Source organism: Nilaparvata lugens, chromosome 7 (genome assembly GCF_014356525.2).
Source record: "Nilaparvata lugens isolate BPH chromosome 7, ASM1435652v1, whole genome shotgun sequence".
Classification (NCBI taxonomy): Eukaryota; Metazoa; Arthropoda; class Insecta; order Hemiptera; family Delphacidae; genus Nilaparvata; species Nilaparvata lugens.
The window spans coordinates 38,098,729-38,119,590 of record NC_052510.1 but is presented as its reverse complement, the minus strand read 5'-3'; the positions used below and the strand labels follow the sequence as shown (position 1 = coordinate 38,119,590).

General features: G+C 33.0%; 1 protein-coding gene across 29 annotated transcripts in view; it reads left to right on the top strand.

Annotated features, from left to right (window-relative positions):
• The window catches only part of LOC111059297 (protein unc-80 homolog), a 177,154-nt gene that overhangs the window by 71,895 nt on the left and 84,397 nt on the right, over positions 1–20,862 (top strand). For 20 of the 29 annotated variants that reach the window (XM_039432683.1, XM_039432677.1, XM_039432690.1 and 17 more), the window contains 7 exons: positions 3,966–4,187; positions 4,848–4,983; positions 6,107–6,373; positions 7,757–7,891; positions 12,707–12,795; positions 15,044–15,314; positions 17,016–17,212. In XM_039432683.1, the coding sequence (XP_039288617.1) occupies positions 3,966–4,187; positions 4,848–4,983; positions 6,107–6,373; positions 7,757–7,891; positions 12,707–12,795; positions 15,044–15,314; positions 17,016–17,212 (1,317 nt within the window). The remainder of the gene's footprint in view (positions 1–3,965; positions 4,188–4,847; positions 4,984–6,106; positions 6,374–7,756; positions 7,892–12,706; positions 12,796–15,043; positions 15,315–17,015; positions 17,213–20,862) is intronic. The other 9 variants (XM_039432693.1, XM_039432698.1, XM_039432691.1 and 6 more) reach the window with 3 other exon arrangements.

Here is a 20,862-nt window from a genome sequence, read left to right as displayed (position 1 = left end):
ATGATTGAGCCATCGGACAGAAAAATCACTATCGCCTTTTTTCAGATTAGAAATGAATTGAAATAATTTGAAGCTCTCAATCTTTATTGAGTCCTGAGTTACATTTTTTCCAATAGACTACTTGTCAAATTCTCGGAAAATACGAAATTTAGAGGAATTCCCGTTTTTAATCGACTATATTTTCCGATATTTACTATTAAAATGCATTATTCAAAATCCCTCTGGGTGAAATTCTGTGCTGTACAGCCCAACCGTACACCGTAGACCGTTTATTTTAGATTTATTTCCAGGTAGGCCTACACCAGTCCTGATAACAATGTTCTTTGTAACCAAATTAAGATGTATTCCAAAAAACCTCCAATTATTAGCTTTAACCATCGCCATCAATTTCATTTTTCTCACAATAATAAAGGTTTCTTAGATCATGTTCGGTCAGAACCACCCCTTGAATGCACTTTTAGTTTCAGTATTTTATAGTGGAAGCCAACTCTTCAAATGCAAGACAATATTGTTATTCCTGGGTATAGGTTTACCCGAGAAATCTATTTGAGATAGAATAGTCTAACCTGGTCTCAGGTTGTAGAGTAAAAATTGCGTCCAGAGGGATTTTGAATCATAAATTTAATTAGTAAAAAGCACAAGATATAATTGAAGTCTATAACGGTATTAAAAACAAAATTTTCCCTAGATTCAGATTAAAAAAAAAATTAATTTGTGATTCAGCACTCAATTAAGATGAAGAACTTCGAATTATTTCATTTTATTATCTAAAATGAGGCAGAAGTGAGATTTTCTCATTAATTGCTCGATTTGGCGAAAATCGCAAAGAACTGAAAATTAGAGTTTTTTGTGCATTTGTGCCGAAATTTTTTTTTCAAAATTATAACTTTTCCAAGATAAAATTTTATTAGAGTGCTGGATTAACGTTGTGATTCTCACGGTATTGGAGTAGTTTTATGATGTAATTCAGCACATTACGTAATTCAATTCCAATATTTCCTCTATTGTTTTCCAACGTTTTCCTTGAGTACTTAGAATTGTTGTACACGCAAAATCATCATAAAAAATCTGGTGTGGCGCACTCACACAACTTTCCTTGCCGTCATGAAAATTTATCACCTGACGCTAGTGTTCCCGCGCATCTAAAGTCTACTATTCAAAGATCTAAGCCAGCTGGTGACAGGACTATAACGCTGGAGACACACGAGGTCTGCTATCTCTTCATAGTGAATGATTTAATAGAATCAACAGTTGCCAACAGTTTGCAATTGAAATAATATTTTCTTGAATTTCGAGCTTATTTTAAATTTTAGGTGAAAATGTTACTGAACATTAATTGTAGAGATTCTCATGCTTAATGTTTTCCACTAAATTTTTTTTTGTTTAAATTGTATCTGAAGCCTGATAATTGGGAATCTAAAATCAAACTTTGCATAGATGGGGCGGAGCTCCCGGAATTTTCACAGATATGGGACTTGTGCCAGTTGATAGAGCTTATCGATGACTATTTTGGGTATGAATTTGATCTGAATAGTTGGAGCCATTTTAGAGAAAATCGTAGGTAGGTAGGCCTACCTACAGACATGTTTTCTGAGCTATATTATTTGATTGTCTGATTGAATCATGTCTTTTCCAGACAGTTTTTCGTACTCTCCTGGAGACTAAAGTTATTTATTATTATTGGGAATCATGTATTCCATCAAATTTTGTAATCACTCATCAATGACATACTTTACTTAACTTCATTCAGAGCGGTTGACTGCTGCAGTTTATTAATCTTAGGCTACATGAATTAGTAACAGTCGAAAACCGATTTAAGGGTGAGTAATGAATATTTTATAGTATTTTGTATTGTCTTTATTTTGATAATTTTACTTGTATGTATCAGGTAACAACCCCTGATTTAACGATTTTTCGTTTTATTTTATTGTTTAATGGATTAATAAATTATTTTATGATCGAATTTTACTCAATTTTGTAGTCTTACATCTGAGATGTATGACGATATCCTAATGTACAAGAAAGTGATACTAAATGGAGTATCTTCCTACTCTCTATTTTATTGGTACAGCCATTTATATCTCTGGCATTTTGTAAAATTGTGAGTAAACTTTGAAATACTCACTGGTTGTACATCAACTGCAACTCTGTAACTTCTATCTTATATTGTATCATGATGATTTTATATTGTTCATCATTTTTTTAACTTGTAATTTCTATTTATAATCCCATTCATTATAGATTTCAAGTTCTACAATTAAAACCTATAATAGTTCTTTCGTTTGTCATTTTATTTTTTATCTAAATTGTATATATGTATTCATTAGATGATTTCATGAGAAATCATTCATTGAATACAATATTAAGTATGTTATTTATTCTAGCATTACTAACTAGTTGTGACTTGTGTTGCAGGTTTTTTGTGTGTGTTTGTATTCTTGAATACTCATTGGAGGATCGAGCTGTAAATATGCCTTGCTGTCGAACGAGGGCTGGCGAATTCGCCGACCGAGATGGCCGGTGATATCGCACATCTGACCTTGCCGTGCGGGGCTGAAAGACGATCTTCGATCTGACGCCACTAGCCCGATGCCTGGAAGCCATCACCCTTCATCCTCATCCATCAATCTTTGGACACCGGACTCGAGGACGACAGATCTTAGATAAGTACTTGATACCCCCCACTACAATATCAGATGTGCCCCCGTAAATTTGGTATCTTAAAGACATGAGTATCTGGTCTCTTAAAGACATGTTGTGTTGGTCTCTTAAAGACAGATTGATTATTTGATTATTCATGTAAATATGTATTTTGTAATATTTTCTATATTATTTTCATTATTATAAGAGCAGTCAGTCAACCGCATATCTATGTTCTTATTTCCAAGACCCTCAAACCACTAGAATTAGGATCGCATTATTGACCAGATTCAAATCGGCGGACCTCAGGGCCTAGCACAATTTCAACAACTAAGCCTTCTCCGACAAAATCATTTGTCACCAGGAGAGCGGTTTCACTTTCTGTAAAAAGTTCCAAGGATACAAGGTCAACTTTTTGTATATAAGATGTCCAATACTCCAGTATCATTGCACAAAAATTCAGCTTATTCAGAATTAACTTGATTCCCCAAACGGCTTTTTTAACTTCTTTGTCACTAGACTACCCTACAAATCATAGTAGGCCTATACAAGATGATCTGGAGGGGTAACCGATCGAGTCCAAAACTGTTTTTCACCCAAATTTTGATACATAAGAGTCTCCAAAAAATAAGGTTATGCTTTGGAATCCACATTAATTAATATAGAATTAATCTACAAAATTGCTAAAATAATTAAATACGGTACGTAATCATTTGAATTAATATTGTCATCTGGATGACAATAGAGCCTACTCTATTCCAGTCTATTAAACTGACGAATTGAATTCATAACATATTTATTCACAATAATGTACATATACATAGGAATAGTATTGCAATATTCATCAAGACTAACAAAACATAGAAAAAATACAATAATTGAGAATAGTTATAAAACTTTAGACAGTCAGATCTGTAAACTCTTGAATGGAGTATTGGGATAATGCAACTAAATATTCCTTGAGTTTTAATCTCATTGTTGTAACATTTTCCATTGATTGAAGTTCTATGGGACGCATTAGAAAGTATTTTCTTCCCATGTAATATGTTTTTTTCTTGAAAAACTACAACCTGTGTCTCTCTGTAATCCTCCGAAATCTAGTACCACAGCTATGAGTCTAATTTATTTCCTCTTTTCCAGGGTGGCTCCTAACTTGCATTATTATATCAAAAATATATTGTTCATAGATTGTGAGTATACCAAGCTGAGAGAAAACCTATATTTTCTTTTCTATTGAATAGATCAGTAAAGTTTCCAAATATACTATTCAATTCTACTTATATAATTATGTAATTTGGGAGGAAATAAATTGATTGTGTTGGCAGCCACACACACCAGTGGTGGCCAGAGCTTGCTTCATAATGGAGTGCACCTACTTGGTGCACTGCTGCAACAAGGGTCAATGGGCGGCCTGGGTGAAGCCATCCACTTTCCCCATGTTCCGGCCATCGGGACCCCTCCCCCCTCGCGGCGTACCCCCCGTCCCGCCCCGCAAGACGCACAGTCTGCAGCGCGCCGCCGGAAAAATGTTCTACCAGTGGGGAGAGGTAAGTCACATTTTCCTTTATTCACTCATGCAGCAATTATTCTAACTGCTAAATAATTCTGGCCACTAAAGACTTGAAAATTTTTGAGTAAATACTTAGTTGTCAGTAGGAAATATGAGTGCCAGAAATAATTGACCATTCATTCATGCAATAGTCTAAATTATGGTGAATTGGAATTTCATGAAGTGCAGGATAAAATTGCACACTTTTGAATGAATTATTCTTTTCTAATAATTATCATTGACTGAAAATGCTATAAAATAATACAAATTGGAATGATAAAGTATAAGAACTCACATTATTCGTACTAATAATAGGCTACTGTCCGGCACTAGAGTCCATCACAAACTGTGGCCTTCAACAAATCAACACTATCCTCCACCCCTGCTTTCCATCCTCTCTCTCCCTCTTCTCTATCTTTCTCTCGCTCTCTTTCTCCTCCGAGGATGAGTGGCAGAGAGGACTTGAAAGTCTTAACTTCGCCAAACAATTATTTCAGAATTATATTATTAATAGATAATAAAGAATTATTTAATTTCTTCGGTAACGCTATGAAGCCAGTTTTTCCTTAACCTACATTGTCTTCTTCTTCTTCTTGAAATCAACCTCTAGTTCTTTCTATATATATTTTTCATGAGAAATTGTCCATTCATTTTTCAGGCATTGGCAGGTCGTTTGGAAGAAATGCTGCTGGAAGACAAGACACACGTTGCCTCGGTTATAGCAATGCTGTCGGACGAGTCCAAGCAGAGAGAGCTAATCATGGAGGATGAAGAAGAGGATTTCTTGGATGAATGTAATTTGCCATAATATCGTCATACTTTTATAGCAATATGAATATAGCAATTTTCATTCTTATCCTAATCAGTTACTTCACTCGAATTATTCTATTGCAACGATAAAGTACAAGAGTATTCAAAATAATTAAAAAAGAAGTTGAAGCGAATATTCAAGATTTAATATAAGGTTGAGTTCGTGAAACAGGGATAGTAAATCCAAATCTCAATTAATTATTGGGTACTTTGAATTTTATAGCTTAGTATAGTTATTCTATAACTATATGTCATAAAGCAGCATCACAGCCTCACCATCACTATTTAGAGAATGAGTTTAAAGTTAATTTATTATGTTTCAAAAAGTCAATACAAAAATATTAAATTATAGACACTTTTTATCATAACATTTATTTCTTGTTTTTCATTTATTTATTTATTCATCTATCTATCATTTCTTGAATGGTTCAAATTTTTCTTAAATAACTCAATATTATTCGTTACAAGTGATAATTGAGTGGAATATTTCTAATCAATTTATTAATTCAAGCCATCTAAATTCAAAATTTATAGTTTTCATGTTTATTTTGGACTAAAACTTTATAAAAATTGTACACGTGAAATTCTAACCTTATCTTGGACTTTGTCACCAATAAATTTGGAAGAGAAATAGCACAAGGACTGCCGTATTATTTTATCTACCAATGTTATTACATTAGTGTCATTTGCATTGTAAATAAATTATTTCCAAATTAAATTTAGGTTCACATGGGAGATAGGACCTACGTCCTAACTCCGCCCTAATAAGTTTATTTTAATTTTTGGATCAAGAATTTTCATAGAAGCTCAATATTTTACAGTTTTTTAGTGCTCATTGAGTGCGTTGTCGTTATTCGATCTGGTTTTTAATCTACATAGATTCAAAATTTTATGTTTATATGTGTTTACATGGGAGATTGGACAAGTGTAGAAACCCTACTTTTGTAAGCCTTACTTTTCTAACTGTGTCATCAGCTGAATTTGGAAGAAAAAGTAACACAAGATTTGCCTTAGTATTTTATCCATCAATGTTTTCACATCAGTGTTTGTTGCATAAATAAATAAATAAATAGAGGAAATTATTCAATTCACTTTGTTTTATAATAGCTACAGTGAACTTATACGGATCAGAGTGTCCGATAGCTCTACGTCTGCTCGCCTGCATGCTGCTGTTGGAGATCACATCGTTCCTGCGTGAGACATACCAAACGCTGCCCAAGTCATGCCGCACTTCCGCCCGCGACCGGCCCGCGCCCTGGGAGCGAATCTACAGCCGCGACGCCAACCGAAGGTGGAGTATGGCGCTGTCTTCCATGGGTCATTCTCAGACATCCGCGCAGAGCCTCCAGTCAATCACTGGCGATCGAGATCCAGGTCAGTCGATCCATAATAACTCTTCTCAATTATCCGCAAATTATTCATAATAATATATGTTCATTCAAGGGAAGAGTAGAATCATCTCAACTCTTTAAGGCAGAGCATAATGAACAACATGTTTTCTGTGTTCTAGTGAGAATAATATTGTGGTAGATATTAAACTACAATGAAAATACTTGTAATTGTCACAATTCGCTACCTTGAATAAGTGACTGTGACACTTGAAGGCTTATATCTCAAATGTAACACAAACACAATATCATTTCCAATACTGAATAGCAAGTATTTTGTTCATTATTACTGTAGTTTTGATGGTCACATAAATGTTTATCCAATTTCTGAAGATCATATATCTACAAAAGGAGGATTATGAATACAAGAATAAGGTTTTGAAGTAGAATGAGTTCCTAAACTGTATACTGCCTCATTAGAATAAAACATTATTTTGCATTATTCAAATAATTTCAACCAGAATCTTAATAATTGAGAATATTCTAGAATATGTGGTTGTTTGAATACAGAACTTTGGAGAGTGCGATCTCACTAGTCGTCAAATCTGCGAACCCGTAGAAACCAATCCGAAAAAACAACGTAGGCCTACCACAAGTTGGTTTAGTAACTATACTAAACTCAATTTTATTGGGTTGGCTGGTGACAGATTGATGAAGATGTTTTTATATTTTAAATATTGAGTTGAAGAGAAGAAAATAAGTTTTATCCTCACAATTTGATAGTGGTAGAGTACATTGAGATAAAAATTATTCATTCATCTTGATTCAATTTACTTGTTTATTGTATTGTCAACTATTATTTTCTCAAGAAATTGACTTCATAATGAATTTATAATGAGAAAGCGATTTCTCATATTCACAATCATTGTTATGCACACACACTTCATTTATGTGACAGTCATCTCAGAAGTATACATCACATTAACTGTTGAAAGAGGGTTTCATTATGGATTTGAATCTTGTTAAAAAACCGTTTTCATCCTGTCTTTCAATATCACTGTTGACAAAATGGAATCCAGGTCGTGAAATGAAATGAATCTTTATTATCAGCGTGTACAATAAACCTACTAAAGCCTTATATAATTTATTCCATCACAATAGGTAGTTGAATCATTGATTTTCCTAAACCAATGTTTTACAATTTTTGTTTACAATATTGTATTGAGTACTCGATTTCCTACACTTATTCATGAACCCAGAACTTTATGTACGTACTCTATGTATCGGTGTTCATTGTTTCCTTATTAATTTATTGTTGAAACTTCCTTGTATTCAAATTCATGAAATAATAACGCATTTGGATTATTTTATTGATTTGTGTTAACCTGGTTATGTTGTGTTCTGACGTATTGTGTTGTGTGACGCCAAGACTTGATGAGCGTCAGGTCATTACAGATGCCATGTAGATTCCTGCAGCTTCCAGGCGAAAGAGAGCAACGCCTCAGAACGAACAGTGTTCTCTTGCCCCCCTCCACCTCCATCTCACCCCGACCTTCAATGTCGGGTTGGTAATCAATTGTCATCAACGTCGCATCATCATTCCTCACTCCTTACAAGTAGCATCTTGGCATTTTTACAACTATTATATATATATATATAAGTATAAAATATTAATATTCCACCCTCACCTGTTGTAATAATCCACCTCTGTTATATATAATCATAAATGTATGTCAATAAAATGCTATAAATATTTTCTTATATAAAATACACTGTCGAAAGCGCACCATATTGGTATGTTATTGCATGATGTATTAGGATGCCAATATACTAGCTGTGTAAATTTTATGCGAAGCAATAATTAATACGAACCAATTTTCAGTAGCTGACGTAGATGGATAAAACTGAAATTAATTTACATGTGTTATTGTATTAGACGTACTAAATTTTACATAATATTATATACTTATCAAAAACCAAAACATGATTCACATTTTTGTACACAGTGTATAAAATATACATAAGAACACAATATTTTTAGCTTTATTATAATCTAGATTATTTAATCTATTCTATTACAGTAGGCCTGATGTCTTCATAAAATCATCTTACTCGGGTCTTCCAAGATTTAGCTTACATAAACAAACGAGTTGGTGCAATCTCAATTCAAAACATTATTATACAATTTTTTGACTCCTATTTAAAATTAAAAATAATCTGTGGTTTTTGACAATTTCTTGGTCTTTTTTCATATGAATAATTAGCACAATATCAACTTCTCAACTGCACAAAAAGTCCTATTTAAAACTTAATTATTGAACATTTTTCAAAAATAATTTTTCATTTTCAGTTCCTAGAGGGAAAACACTTCAAAATTATGATAAAAAATCAAAAATAAAATATAAAAAAATTATTATTATGAATTTAATATATTTTCTATATTATTTTCTCATATCAATTAGCTTTGCATTTCACACCAGCACTGTATTACTCACTGGAAGGTATAATATTTAAACAGCCAGAATTTATAGACTATTGAATTTTATTGCTGTGCGCAGATCATCCTAGAAAACATTATTCATAATCAAATTCAAGGAGATAAACACTTATTTCTTAAACAAACTTACTACTGGATAGGCCTATTACAGGTTAAAATTGAAAATAAAATGTTCTTTTTTATTTAATCTGTCAACGAATCTTAAAAACATCTTATTGTGAAGAATTTTACACACTTGCTAAAATTTTCAGGAATCTCACAATAGTCATAATTTGTAGTAAACTACCTATCCTACTTGGAATAATTTGTTTACAGATTTGTAATATGGCATCTTAAAGCTCCAGATCATTCCATCACAATATGAACTTACTCTCACCATTAGTAATAATTTATCAGTAATGTTCACTCATTTTTACCGTATCAGTTGATTATATTGTCTTTTTTCTTTAGGGCTACTCTTAAATATAAATAAAAATATAAATCAATAAATTCAAATTTATTTAAAAAAGGGTACGTAGATTTATATTTTTATTTATACATTTGATTATAACTCATGATCGAACTGTTATTGGTTAAAAAACAGTGCAAACATTATTGTAATGTGTGTCATTTTAGTGTGTTACATTGTTGATTGTTATGTGTTGATCCCTCATGTCACATTAATTTATATGTAATCCAAGTTGTCAATGCAAACAATGCCCTGCCCCACCGTTAGAGAGTAAATAATTATTGAGTCGAGGAAGTTTCTGCATATGGTCAAAATATCATAACGTTATTACACCTGAGCATGCGTAGAAAAATCATCGAATTGAGTTTTGTATGCATTGCCAGAATACCAGTAGCGTGATGTTATGATAACATGATTATGAGCAAAAATTGCCTTCTATGTTGGGTCACCCCTTTAGAACTCCATCAACCAAAATCCCCTGTAGATCTTTTATAATATGAGGTCCCAATTGAGTCTGTATTCAGTATTTCCAGCACACTTGTGTGTAACGCACCTCATCACCAGACATCTGTTTTCAGACTTATTTTAGTGGATTAATTCGAGACACAATTACTACCTTTGATTTAATTTACAAATTAAATTGGTGGTCACTACTCTTGTTCTACACTTGCATGATTTTCCTTATTATATATTTGTGTTGTAAATAATCCCTGGTACTAGATCCAGTCCTATTAACAAGAAATATATTGTAAGCTTAGATTGACAATGGCTAGGACCAGTGCTATTTGCTATATTTAAGATTGGTTTATCTTCCATGTTCAACTCACGTTTTTCAATAATTACCAGAAGTTTTAGAGTCGAAATTTGAAGAATTTCTCCATCCCAGTTCCATAGCTGGTCGAAGGAGAGTTTATCATTCATAAATGATGATTAGCTGTTTGACGTTTTTTCTGTTAAGTTCCACAGTCTGAATCTCTGTTTGTGCATGGATCATGATGTGCAACATTTTACAACATCCATTATATATATTTTTTTAAATTTACTTTTAAAAATTTCGCAAGATAACAGTACAGTTGTATTATTTAGACAATATTCATCGGTGATCTTTTGTACTATAAATTCGTCTTTAGAAGATTGAAAAAAACACAAATGAAGTTGCCCAACCCGGAACAGCATTCAAAATATTATGAAAAATATCTTTCTATATATAGCCAATCTAATATAAAGTTTGAATAATAGCAATAATTTCTGCTTGCGAGATCTTGTACAAATGCTTAACTATGGGAATGAGATTGCTTTGATAGGTTTATCATGACATTTTTTTCCAAATTCAACTGCATGTAAATGAGATTTCAGCACGAATCTTCAGACTCTTAGCTATCTGGTTTTTCTTACATTCAATCAACTTCGAGAAAGCTTATCTACTTGAGGCTTGTTAGAAGTGCTGTATAAAAATTAAAAAAAAAAAAAAAACTGTTAAATATCGGTGACCAAACTTCAACATTTTTCATAATTATACATTGATAGTGTTACCTCCTAATTTCTGAATTTCAAAAGTAAAAGGGTCTCTCTTTTTTAATCGGTTATTTTTGTGCTCAATTTTACTCTTTGACACTGACATCTCTTTTCATATTCTTTGGATTCTACTTGTTTATCTCTTGAGGAGATCTATATACTCTTATTTCCTATTTTTCTTTCAGCTTTCGACATTTCGAAAAAAAATGATACAACATAATTAGGCATGTAGAATTATAAATTCATAGGAAATCATTAGAATTACATTTTTTATGACATAACAACTGACTACAGATGGATACAGATAGTAAATACTGCAGCTACTATAGATACGGATACTAACTAACTACAGATAGATTAAATTATTAGACTCGTTTTTGACATTAGCTCAGAGAGTTTGATTAATGATCAGTAACATTTTTCAACAATTTTTCATTCAACACAATAGCCTAATACTGCATCCATTTGGACTATACTTAAATACAATTTTATCGAACGTTTGAACGTAATTCATATGAATTTGTAAGTAAATGCTGATTAAAAAACTAGAACTTAATGAATTTAAATATTGATTTTCCATTACATTCCTTACATCACTTATTGAAGCGTTCATGCCGACAATAAGTATTATGAGAGATGCTAAATAGTTTACTGAATATGTGATAGGGTGTAAAATAAGAATATAAAAATAAATAAAGTAATATAGTTTGTTGTTTGTTCTCATAGATAGTATTCACAAATACTGCATATAAAGTTTTTTCTTGAAACGACCTAATTTTTGAAAATCGAGTAGTGCACATTGCTTTGGATAAAAATCAATTCTCAATTTAGCTACAGAATGTTGCAATTGCTGGATAATTTGCTTCGAATAAAAATGCTCTATCTCAGCTTAAACATTGCACAGTCTCAAAAACTCGATTATTTTTCTGCTAAATAGTTCGGCAAAAAATTAGGAATTTTTCTAATGTATTTTAAAATTGTATGATTGCATCTACAGCACTTCTTCCACTGTGGTTTCCAATTATTATAAATATAGATTTCTTTCAAACATAGAGTTTTGTGATTTCTAGTAAATGCATTGGATTTTTTATAACTTTCTCTTATTATGTATTTTTTTATTTATTATTTAGATATGATAGAGATTTCCTGTAAATTTCAAGTCAATCTTAATAAGGAATAATAAGTCATGCAGTTTTGAAGATAACTGAACATCATTCTGAGGTCAAATATCAAAAAGTTTGAACTGTATTGTGGCATTAGTTACCAATGTTTCTGAAGATCTGAACAAAACATTTTAGAAGGGTGATTTACAATATTAGTATTGTTGTGATTGTGTATTTGATGATTTAACTGTGATTTTAATAAGAGCAACTCCCCAAACTCTACCAAGAATTTGACAATCACAGTAAAACAAGTTAGATACTAAACAGTATTATACTGACAAAAACAAAAAGTTTTTCTTTATTTTAAGATTAAGCATATTACCACTTTCCAAATACTGGTATATAATAAATTATAAAATAAAAAACTTTTTGTATAGGTACCTTTTTAATTTTTTCACAAAAACATTATTCTCATAATAGTCTAATGTTAATGTCCAGTGTTTGATTAAGTAAGATATAAATTGAGTAGCAATTAAAAATACCTACTTTAAAATAAATATTTTTGTGATTGGAAATTTCAGTTGGAAATAAGGAAAAATTTTCTCAAGTTAAGAGGCTCAACAATAATAATATACAAATCTTAATTTTAATTTTCATTCAAAATCGAATTAATATCTTCTTTTCACTATGCAATACCAAATGTTACAGGATATGAAGTTGTAAAATGTTTTAATAGTTGATAGCACTACTTGTAGCTATCGATAATAACTATCAATAAAAATTGCCCATTTAATTTATAGTGTGCTTCAATTGTAGGTTTGCCGTCCGAGAGGAAGATCAGTTTCGTACTTCATGAGCCGGATAATGAATCTGAAGGGAGCAGCAATACTACGGTCACAATGCAAGTAAGTCCAACATATTTATTCATCATTCAATTGAATAATGTTTCATCAAATTACCTTAGCACCCATATTTTTGTCGCCGCCTCACACAATACTTCATCACTAGCAATCAAATCTGAAAAACCTCGGGATAGATTGGACTGGCCACTAACGACAGGTCAAGTCTTTCGAACATGTCTGACAGACAAGTTGTGTCATCGGCAAAAGCCTTCCAACAAATTTTTTGAGGGTAGGTTTTTGTATTTGATTTTTTCTTTGCTGCTCTATTTAATGTTAAATTATTTTTGTATCATTATAATTTTCCATTTTTCTGTGGTTTATTGATTGTTTATTCTTTGTTTGGAGACAGCTCTCAAACAGCTGTCTCCGTTTGAAGCCTTTTGCCTAAATGTCTTTTCGTTCAAAGATATTCTGTTCGGACTTGCCCTATCGTTAGTGGCCAGTCTTAGCCAGAATTTTCACTCATTCTTGACCCATTTAACGTTGAGCTCTTCAGAATTCAAATAAAACCTGCTATTAGAAATCAAACCTAAACCAGGGTAGGTTTTTGTATTTTTTTTCTTTGCTGCTCTATTTAATGTTAAATTATTTTTGTATCATTATAATTTTCCATTTTTCTGTGGGTATTGATTGTTTATTCTTTGTTTGGAGACAGCTGTCAAACAGCTGTCTCCGTTTGAAGCCTTTTGCCTAAATGTCTTTACGTTCAAAGATATTCTGTTCGGACTTGCCCTATCGTTAGTGGCCAGTCTTAGCCAGAATTTTCACTCATTCTTGACCCATTTAACGTTGAGCTCTTCAGAATTCAAATAAAACCTGCTATTGGAGATCAAACCTGGCACTCAAGTAATTTTCTTAAATTATAATTACTTATTTACTCCTCAGCTCTACAGGTCTTTACAACCCTTGGCCTCCCTCACATAGCCTCTCCATCTGTCTCGATCCTCGGCCTGCCTCCTCCAGTTACAGATCGCATTCCACATCATCCGTCCACCTTTTTCTCGGTCGACCTTTTCTTCTTCTGTTATATTTTTTCTCCTTCTATATGCATTTCACCACTCTTCCATCTCCCATTCTCAACATATGCCCCATCCACCTTATTCTGCTTTTATCGACCGCACAATGTCTTCATTGTTTAAGAACTCCCCTATCTCAAAATTTTTTCTTCCTCTCCAGAGACCATTCTCAAAAAGAGGGCCCACGATTCTTCTCACCACCTTTCTTTCAAAAACTCTCAGTCTTTGCATATCTCCAGCAGTAAGCACCCATGTTTCCATCCGTGACACCAATGCTTTGTATAAATTATAATTACTTAATGAAAGTATTCTCTATAATGGTAATATAGATTAACCTTATATTATAAATAATAATAGTAATATTATATATTGTCAGCATTTGAAAAGTGCATGTCAGGCTTTGGTTGTCAGACTATCTTCGCCCTCACAACAAGGTGGCAAAGATCATACATCAGAGCTTACTATGCCTGCACAACCTGTTGCCAAGCTCAGTGCCATATTATCAATATACTTCTAGTGCAGTTTTGGATAATGCTACTCACAAACTGTACTGGGATCGGTCAGTTCTCACAAACAATAGCCAACAAAATAGACCGAACATCATACTCATAAGCAAAAACAGACCACCTGCCACATAGAGTTTCCAATACACACAATCAGAAACATTTCTCTCAATTGGAGAGAAGTTGTCAAATACCCTCGTTTGACAGATGAGATGAAGCAGCTGTGAAGGTAGGAAAACGTTACAATTGTGCCATTATTGATGTCAGCAACAGAGATGGTACCCAAGGATCTGGCTGAGAAATTGAAAAAGTTGGGGATTGTCAGCATGTGTGTTGAATGCAAAAATATAATGCAAAAATCAATCGTGCTTTCCACAACATCAATAGATAGAAGCTTTTTAAATATTACACAATAGAAATAGAGTTGTCATTCTGATTAATAGCCAATGCCATCTTCTTCCCCAGTGAAATAGAGACAAACACACATAATAATAATCTCTGAATACCAATGATTTGTATCCAGATGATTCTATTGCAAAATACATATATAAAATTATAATACACATAGAGGCTGCTAATAATAAATGTATAGTGTTAATTATGATACTTGAATAAGAATGCTTACAATTCTATTTGAATTCGAATTTTGCTGACGATGAATTAAAAGGATGCTCATCTTCAATTTGCCTGTTAATTTGAATATTGTTGTCATCAGTTTGTTATTATGTTTAGGGCGAAGAAGGCCAGGGAGGCGCAGTGACGGCGATAACCGGCGGCGAAGACGGGAGTGGCAAGAAGGGAGGCCGCGGAGGAGGCAGGCCGGTGGCCGTTGGGGCAGCAGCCCAGGGGGCGGCACAGGGAGGCGGCAGACCGTTCCTGCTGCGACGTGGCACCACCGCAGCTAATGCAACAGGTTCGTTCAAAAGACGCAGCTTGAAATTGCGCCGAGGCACCAAAGACGGTCAGAAGGCGCTTGACGGCACTGCTGAGGCCGCCGCAGACTGTAAGTACATTGCGCATGCGCACATTGCCACAATCTGTCCAAAACTAACATTGTCCTGCAGGGGTGAGAAAATTGTCCAATCGATTAATTTACTACTGTATAGTTTTATTGGATCGATAGTTGTATAAACTTGAGCTTGTTAACCAGTCATAAGTCATTTCTTATCTCAGTTCCATACTTATCATCCCCTCTTTCATTCATAGCCTGATGACATCATACACAATACTCATTTTTCAAGTGTATCATCTGAGTTATAATGCATAGAAAAACTTTATTTATTCCTTGGCAACATACTTATGCATGTACTACATTTAAGGCCGTTTGAACAGTCAAAGCTTGAACTGAATTCAGCTGGTGGCTCAAACTCATTATGAACCACATTATAACAAACGAGACTTGTTATGGATTTAATCAAGTTTAAAATGAATTTTAGTTGAAACTGAAACTGTGCAAACGGCACTAAGTATGTTTACATCATATTACTTATTCATGTACTGTAGCAACTACGTCAACTTGAAAATTTCTTGACATATCATACTGGATAACTTAAAAAAACATAAAACTGATATTGTATAATATGGATCAAAACTTGTTAAATAATGACAAACATGATAATTCGTCACTTTCAGGAGAATTATTATTAGGCCTAATGATTGAATACAAGTTTGTAACATGTGTTGGGTATAATACTAAGTAATTATAATTAATGATATATTATACCAAGTATTGAAGAATCATTACGACAACGGTCGTTTATAGGCTAGACATTATAATACAATGATGCTCATTAAAAACCTAGCCTACATCTATTTTATTTAATGATTGGTAAGTTACTATTGAGGAAACTTTATGTGTTATTGAGTCTTCACAATTCATCATGAAACATATTAAATAAACGCAAACTTTTTTCAATGGTTACCAAGCAATTTGACAATATTGCAACATCGATCTAGATTCAATCTAATAAACAACGGAACAAAATGAATTGATCAGGCTGAGTGAACAATATTTTTTGTTCATGATTCAAAATGGAGTAGAAGCACAACTCAAATGTTTCTATAAGCATATAAAAACATGCATGTTGAACAAGAAGCTTTAATAAGTAAGTAGTTATCAAGAATCCAGAGAGTTGTTCGCTTTTTGTCGCTTTTACCTCACGACTTATAAGTTATTCACTTAGAAGCAGCATTCATCGACTGGTGAAGCAATCTTTAATTCAAAAACAATCCCTGCATTATTTCCTAACATGGAGTGAGAAACAAACTACCTGCCTCTTCAAATTGCATGAATTGACGTACAGATGTTCTTGAAGCTATAATAAGAAAAGCGTTGCACTGAAAAGTTGAGTAGGCCATGTATGCTTGCATGAAAATTTCCTTCAAATAACTTGATCTTCTTTTAATTCTATGCATCCATCTTACAAATCGTTTTTGTATGATGATTCTGTTGATTTTCATAATGTGAAACTTAATATACCTAATCCTTTATGAGGTACCGTATGAAACATAACTCAATCAACTTGTATTCGACAATTCTTAATTTTAATGTCATGATATTTCCAGCTATTGTTATTATTCTAATCACTCATAAATTTCCATTATTGATCATGAAAATACACTGATAATAATGCACTGATATTGATAATGAAAATCAGCTTTTGGACATAGGAATAGTGAATGAAAAATGTTCTGCTTTCTCCAGTTAAGCGGGTCGATTCGATCCAGTCGAAAAGGAAAGTGAGTTCTATATCGGATCGGAGTGATAACTCAGAACAGGGTGGTCCTGGAGAAGTGAGCGGAGAAGAATCTCCAGGAATTCTGAGCGATGATCAGCCTCCAGAAAGTCCCAGTGATAGCAACGACACAGATGACACGTCCAGTCACCTGCCCTGGCTCAAGGTACTAACTGGCTCCCTCAATAAGCAAGGCCTATCAATTATAATTATTACTACTGTATTCTAGACGTTCATTTCGCTGCCCTCCCCCCCACCTAGCCAAATGGCGATTTGAGCATTACTCATCGTCTGTGCATCGTTTGTGCACAAATGTGCACGACCACTCTGCGTTTGAGCACGCAAACTGAACAAATTATTTGAAAATTCGATTAGGGAGGCTGGGGAAACGATAGCCCCCCCCCCCCCACTTAGTGTAATTGCGATTTGAACATTACACATCGTTTGTGCACGATTGTGCACGTACATGTAACGTTTGTGCACACTTTTCAAGCAAGGAAATGGGTTATCACAGGAGTAAGGTATAGTAGAGTGGACAAGGGGGGTTGGGGAAATGCTATCCCCCAACCCGTCAAAACACTTCAATTTTCGGCTCAAACGTTTGTGCACGAATGTGGCTGGATCAGCCACGAAAATTATCATGCAATGTCATACTTCCATTATATTGTACTATGTATGTCTAGAAATATATAAGGAATGAGAAAATAGGACTACAATAGCAATAATAATAGTTAATTATCAATCATGAGATATTTTCTCATAGACAGTGAGTTTTTGATATGTTTACCTCCTCACTTCCCGAAACAGAACTGTGAGTTAAAAACTTTTTTTCTATTTTTTTCCTCTTTAACCCTTCCTTGACTCTACTGATATTGGTTACTGATATTTTTTGCTTCAGATATAGGTATTGAAATCCTATAAATATCGATGGAAAACTATCACTATTTTTAAATATCGATTCTCTGATACTCATCCAAAATGCTTAGAAATTAATTTAAATCTGTTTATCAAAATGTTTGTTGATTTGGTAATCTGTTGATTGAATGTAATATAAAAAACTGACCCAACTTTTATGTAAGAGAGATGCATACAGAATGGGTGAAAAGTCCGAGAACGGCTCAATATCTCATTCACAAAGGTAATTAGATGGTAAATGTAATTGGGGATCCTACTCAAATCTAAAATACTACTTTTTTATTACTTTAAAAATCTGGTCCACCATATTGAATGCAACTTCATTTTTTTAAATAGGAAGGCTGTCATGCGATACTTGATTTCAATACATAATTTCAAGACAAAATGAATGACCAAAACCGCACATCAATATCTCAAACCATTAAGAAAATATTCACATTTTTAATCAATACCATGGAAAACTGAAATGAAATCACATAAGAGTGGTATTGATTAATAATGTGTATATCTTCAAAATGGTGATCCAAGATGGCAGACCAGATTTTCAAAGTCATAGTAAAGTAGTATGTTCAATTTGAGAAGGATTCCCAGTCACACCCACCTTGGAATCACATTTTTTATGAGATACTAAGCCGTTCTCATACTTTCTTCTCTCCTTTCTGCTTTGATTAATAATTTGAATATTTTCAAAACTAAATCGATATGTGGTTTTTGGCATTCACTTTTTCTTGAAATTCCGTTTCAAAATCATGTATCGCATGACCACCTTCCTATTTAAAAAAATAAGGTTGCATTCAAAATGGTGGATCCAAGATGGCAGAAAAGATTTTTAAAGTGATATTTCAAATTTGAGTAGGATCCCCAATTACACCCACAGTCAAATTACCTGTGTCTATGAGATAAATTAAGCCGTTCTCGGACTTTTCACCCACTCTGTATATGAACAGAAATGGTATTTTGAATTGTGGAAAAATATGCCTTTGTGAGGCAGTGACAGCGTTGGTCACATTATATAATCCTATTATATTAAGTGAGCAATTTCTGTATTTTTATACTTTTATATTTTTTATTTTTATATTGCTATATTTCTTTATTTTTTATTTTTATATTATTATATTTTTATATTTTAATATTCATATTTATAAGTGGTTATTTTTGTTCAATGGATCTCGGAAACAGCTCTAACAATTTTCACGAAATTTGGAACATAGTAGGTTTATGATATAAAAATTTGATTGCACTAGGTCTCGTCTTTGGGAAAACTCGCTGAACGACATTGAAAGGATAATTCATCCTTGGCTGAAACAGCTGTGGATAGAAAAAAAGTGAGTGAGCGAGTGAGTATGTGAAAAATCAAAGTATCGCATCCTCGAAATTCATAGCTAGCTGAGAAATATAAACACGATCATTTTAGAGAATTGTGTTATGTTTATCAATAATAAAAATAACGAGCGAAGCTCCCCGGTGCCCCGATATTAAGGCTGTGCAAAGGATAAAAATAAACTTTCTACTGGTGATATTTTTCAAAGTTTTTCGATTTGTATACTATCAAGCTATCAAAATAAAAAAGTTTTCTCAGGAAAACTTTTTTCCGATCATTAGTTGTTGATATATGAGCGCCTAAAGTTTAAATCTTTGGGACAGAACATTTCAAGTTCGGTAAGAGATAAATCCATGAGATTTAGAGGATAGATTCTTCATGGTATTATTGTTGATCTAGTGGAACAAAACTTTTCTGAAAATATCAATTTTTGAGAAAGTTATTCAATTTACCAAAATTACCGAAAATAACCCAACTAAAAGTTTTCTTTGTTAATTTTTAGTAAATTATATCTTTCTCAAAAATTGATATCTTCAGAAAAGTTTCGTTTTACTATATCTATCCTCTAAATCTCATGGATTTATCTCTTACCGAACTTAAAATGTTCTGTCCCAAAAATTTAAACTTTAGGCGCTCATATCTCAGAAAGTAATGATCGGAAAAAATGTTTTCCTAAGAAAACTTCTTCATTTTGATAGCTTAATAGTATACAAATCGAAAAACTTCGAAAAATATCAATAGTAGAAAGTTTATTTTTAGCCTTTTCACAGCCTTAATAATAATGCAGAGAACTCCGTTACGTGAGAATCGAGTGAGTTGGGACCACCGTGCTTGGCTCGATTTTTTTAATTTGCAATTTCCTTGCATGTGCTTAAAAACCTTGATTCCTTTGTTCCTTTTCCGCCAAAACTCATTCACACCTTTCTTCCAGATAATAAATCTATTATTATAATAAATAATAATAAATAATATTTCTATATTCAAAGCTATATATCTCGGTAACCAGTTATTATGAAAATTATTACTCGATCATGAAAAGTACAATAGAATCTTCTCTTTCATTTACTGTAAATGATTCATGAAAAAATATGTTCGTATTTGCGATTTTATATTTAAGATATTTTCCTCATATTCACGGTTTTGGCAGTTCTATAATAGGAAAACGTTATTCAAGATGAATTTTAGGCAACTGAGCTTGTAGAGGATAATATTATATACAATTTGGAATCAATCGTGAGTTTCTATGATGTATTAGACTCGAAGATGTATTAGACTGAAGCATTTTACAAGATATGCAGCTTTGAATATAGAGATTGACCTTTTTTTGTGTGTGGAAATATGGGCTTAAGCACAGTCAACAATAATATTTCCATTTATATCATTCCAACTTATATCATTGTGCAAAATATCACTGTGAGGACAATATAGATGGTGATAATAGTTGAAGGTTAAAATTTGGTGTTTTTCAAAATACATGGGGCATTGTTGTCAGGTGTACCTGGGAATCTGTATGAGATAGAGCGCTCTATCTAGTCTCAGGTTGTAGAGCACAAAATTACGCCCAGGGGGATTTTGAATTT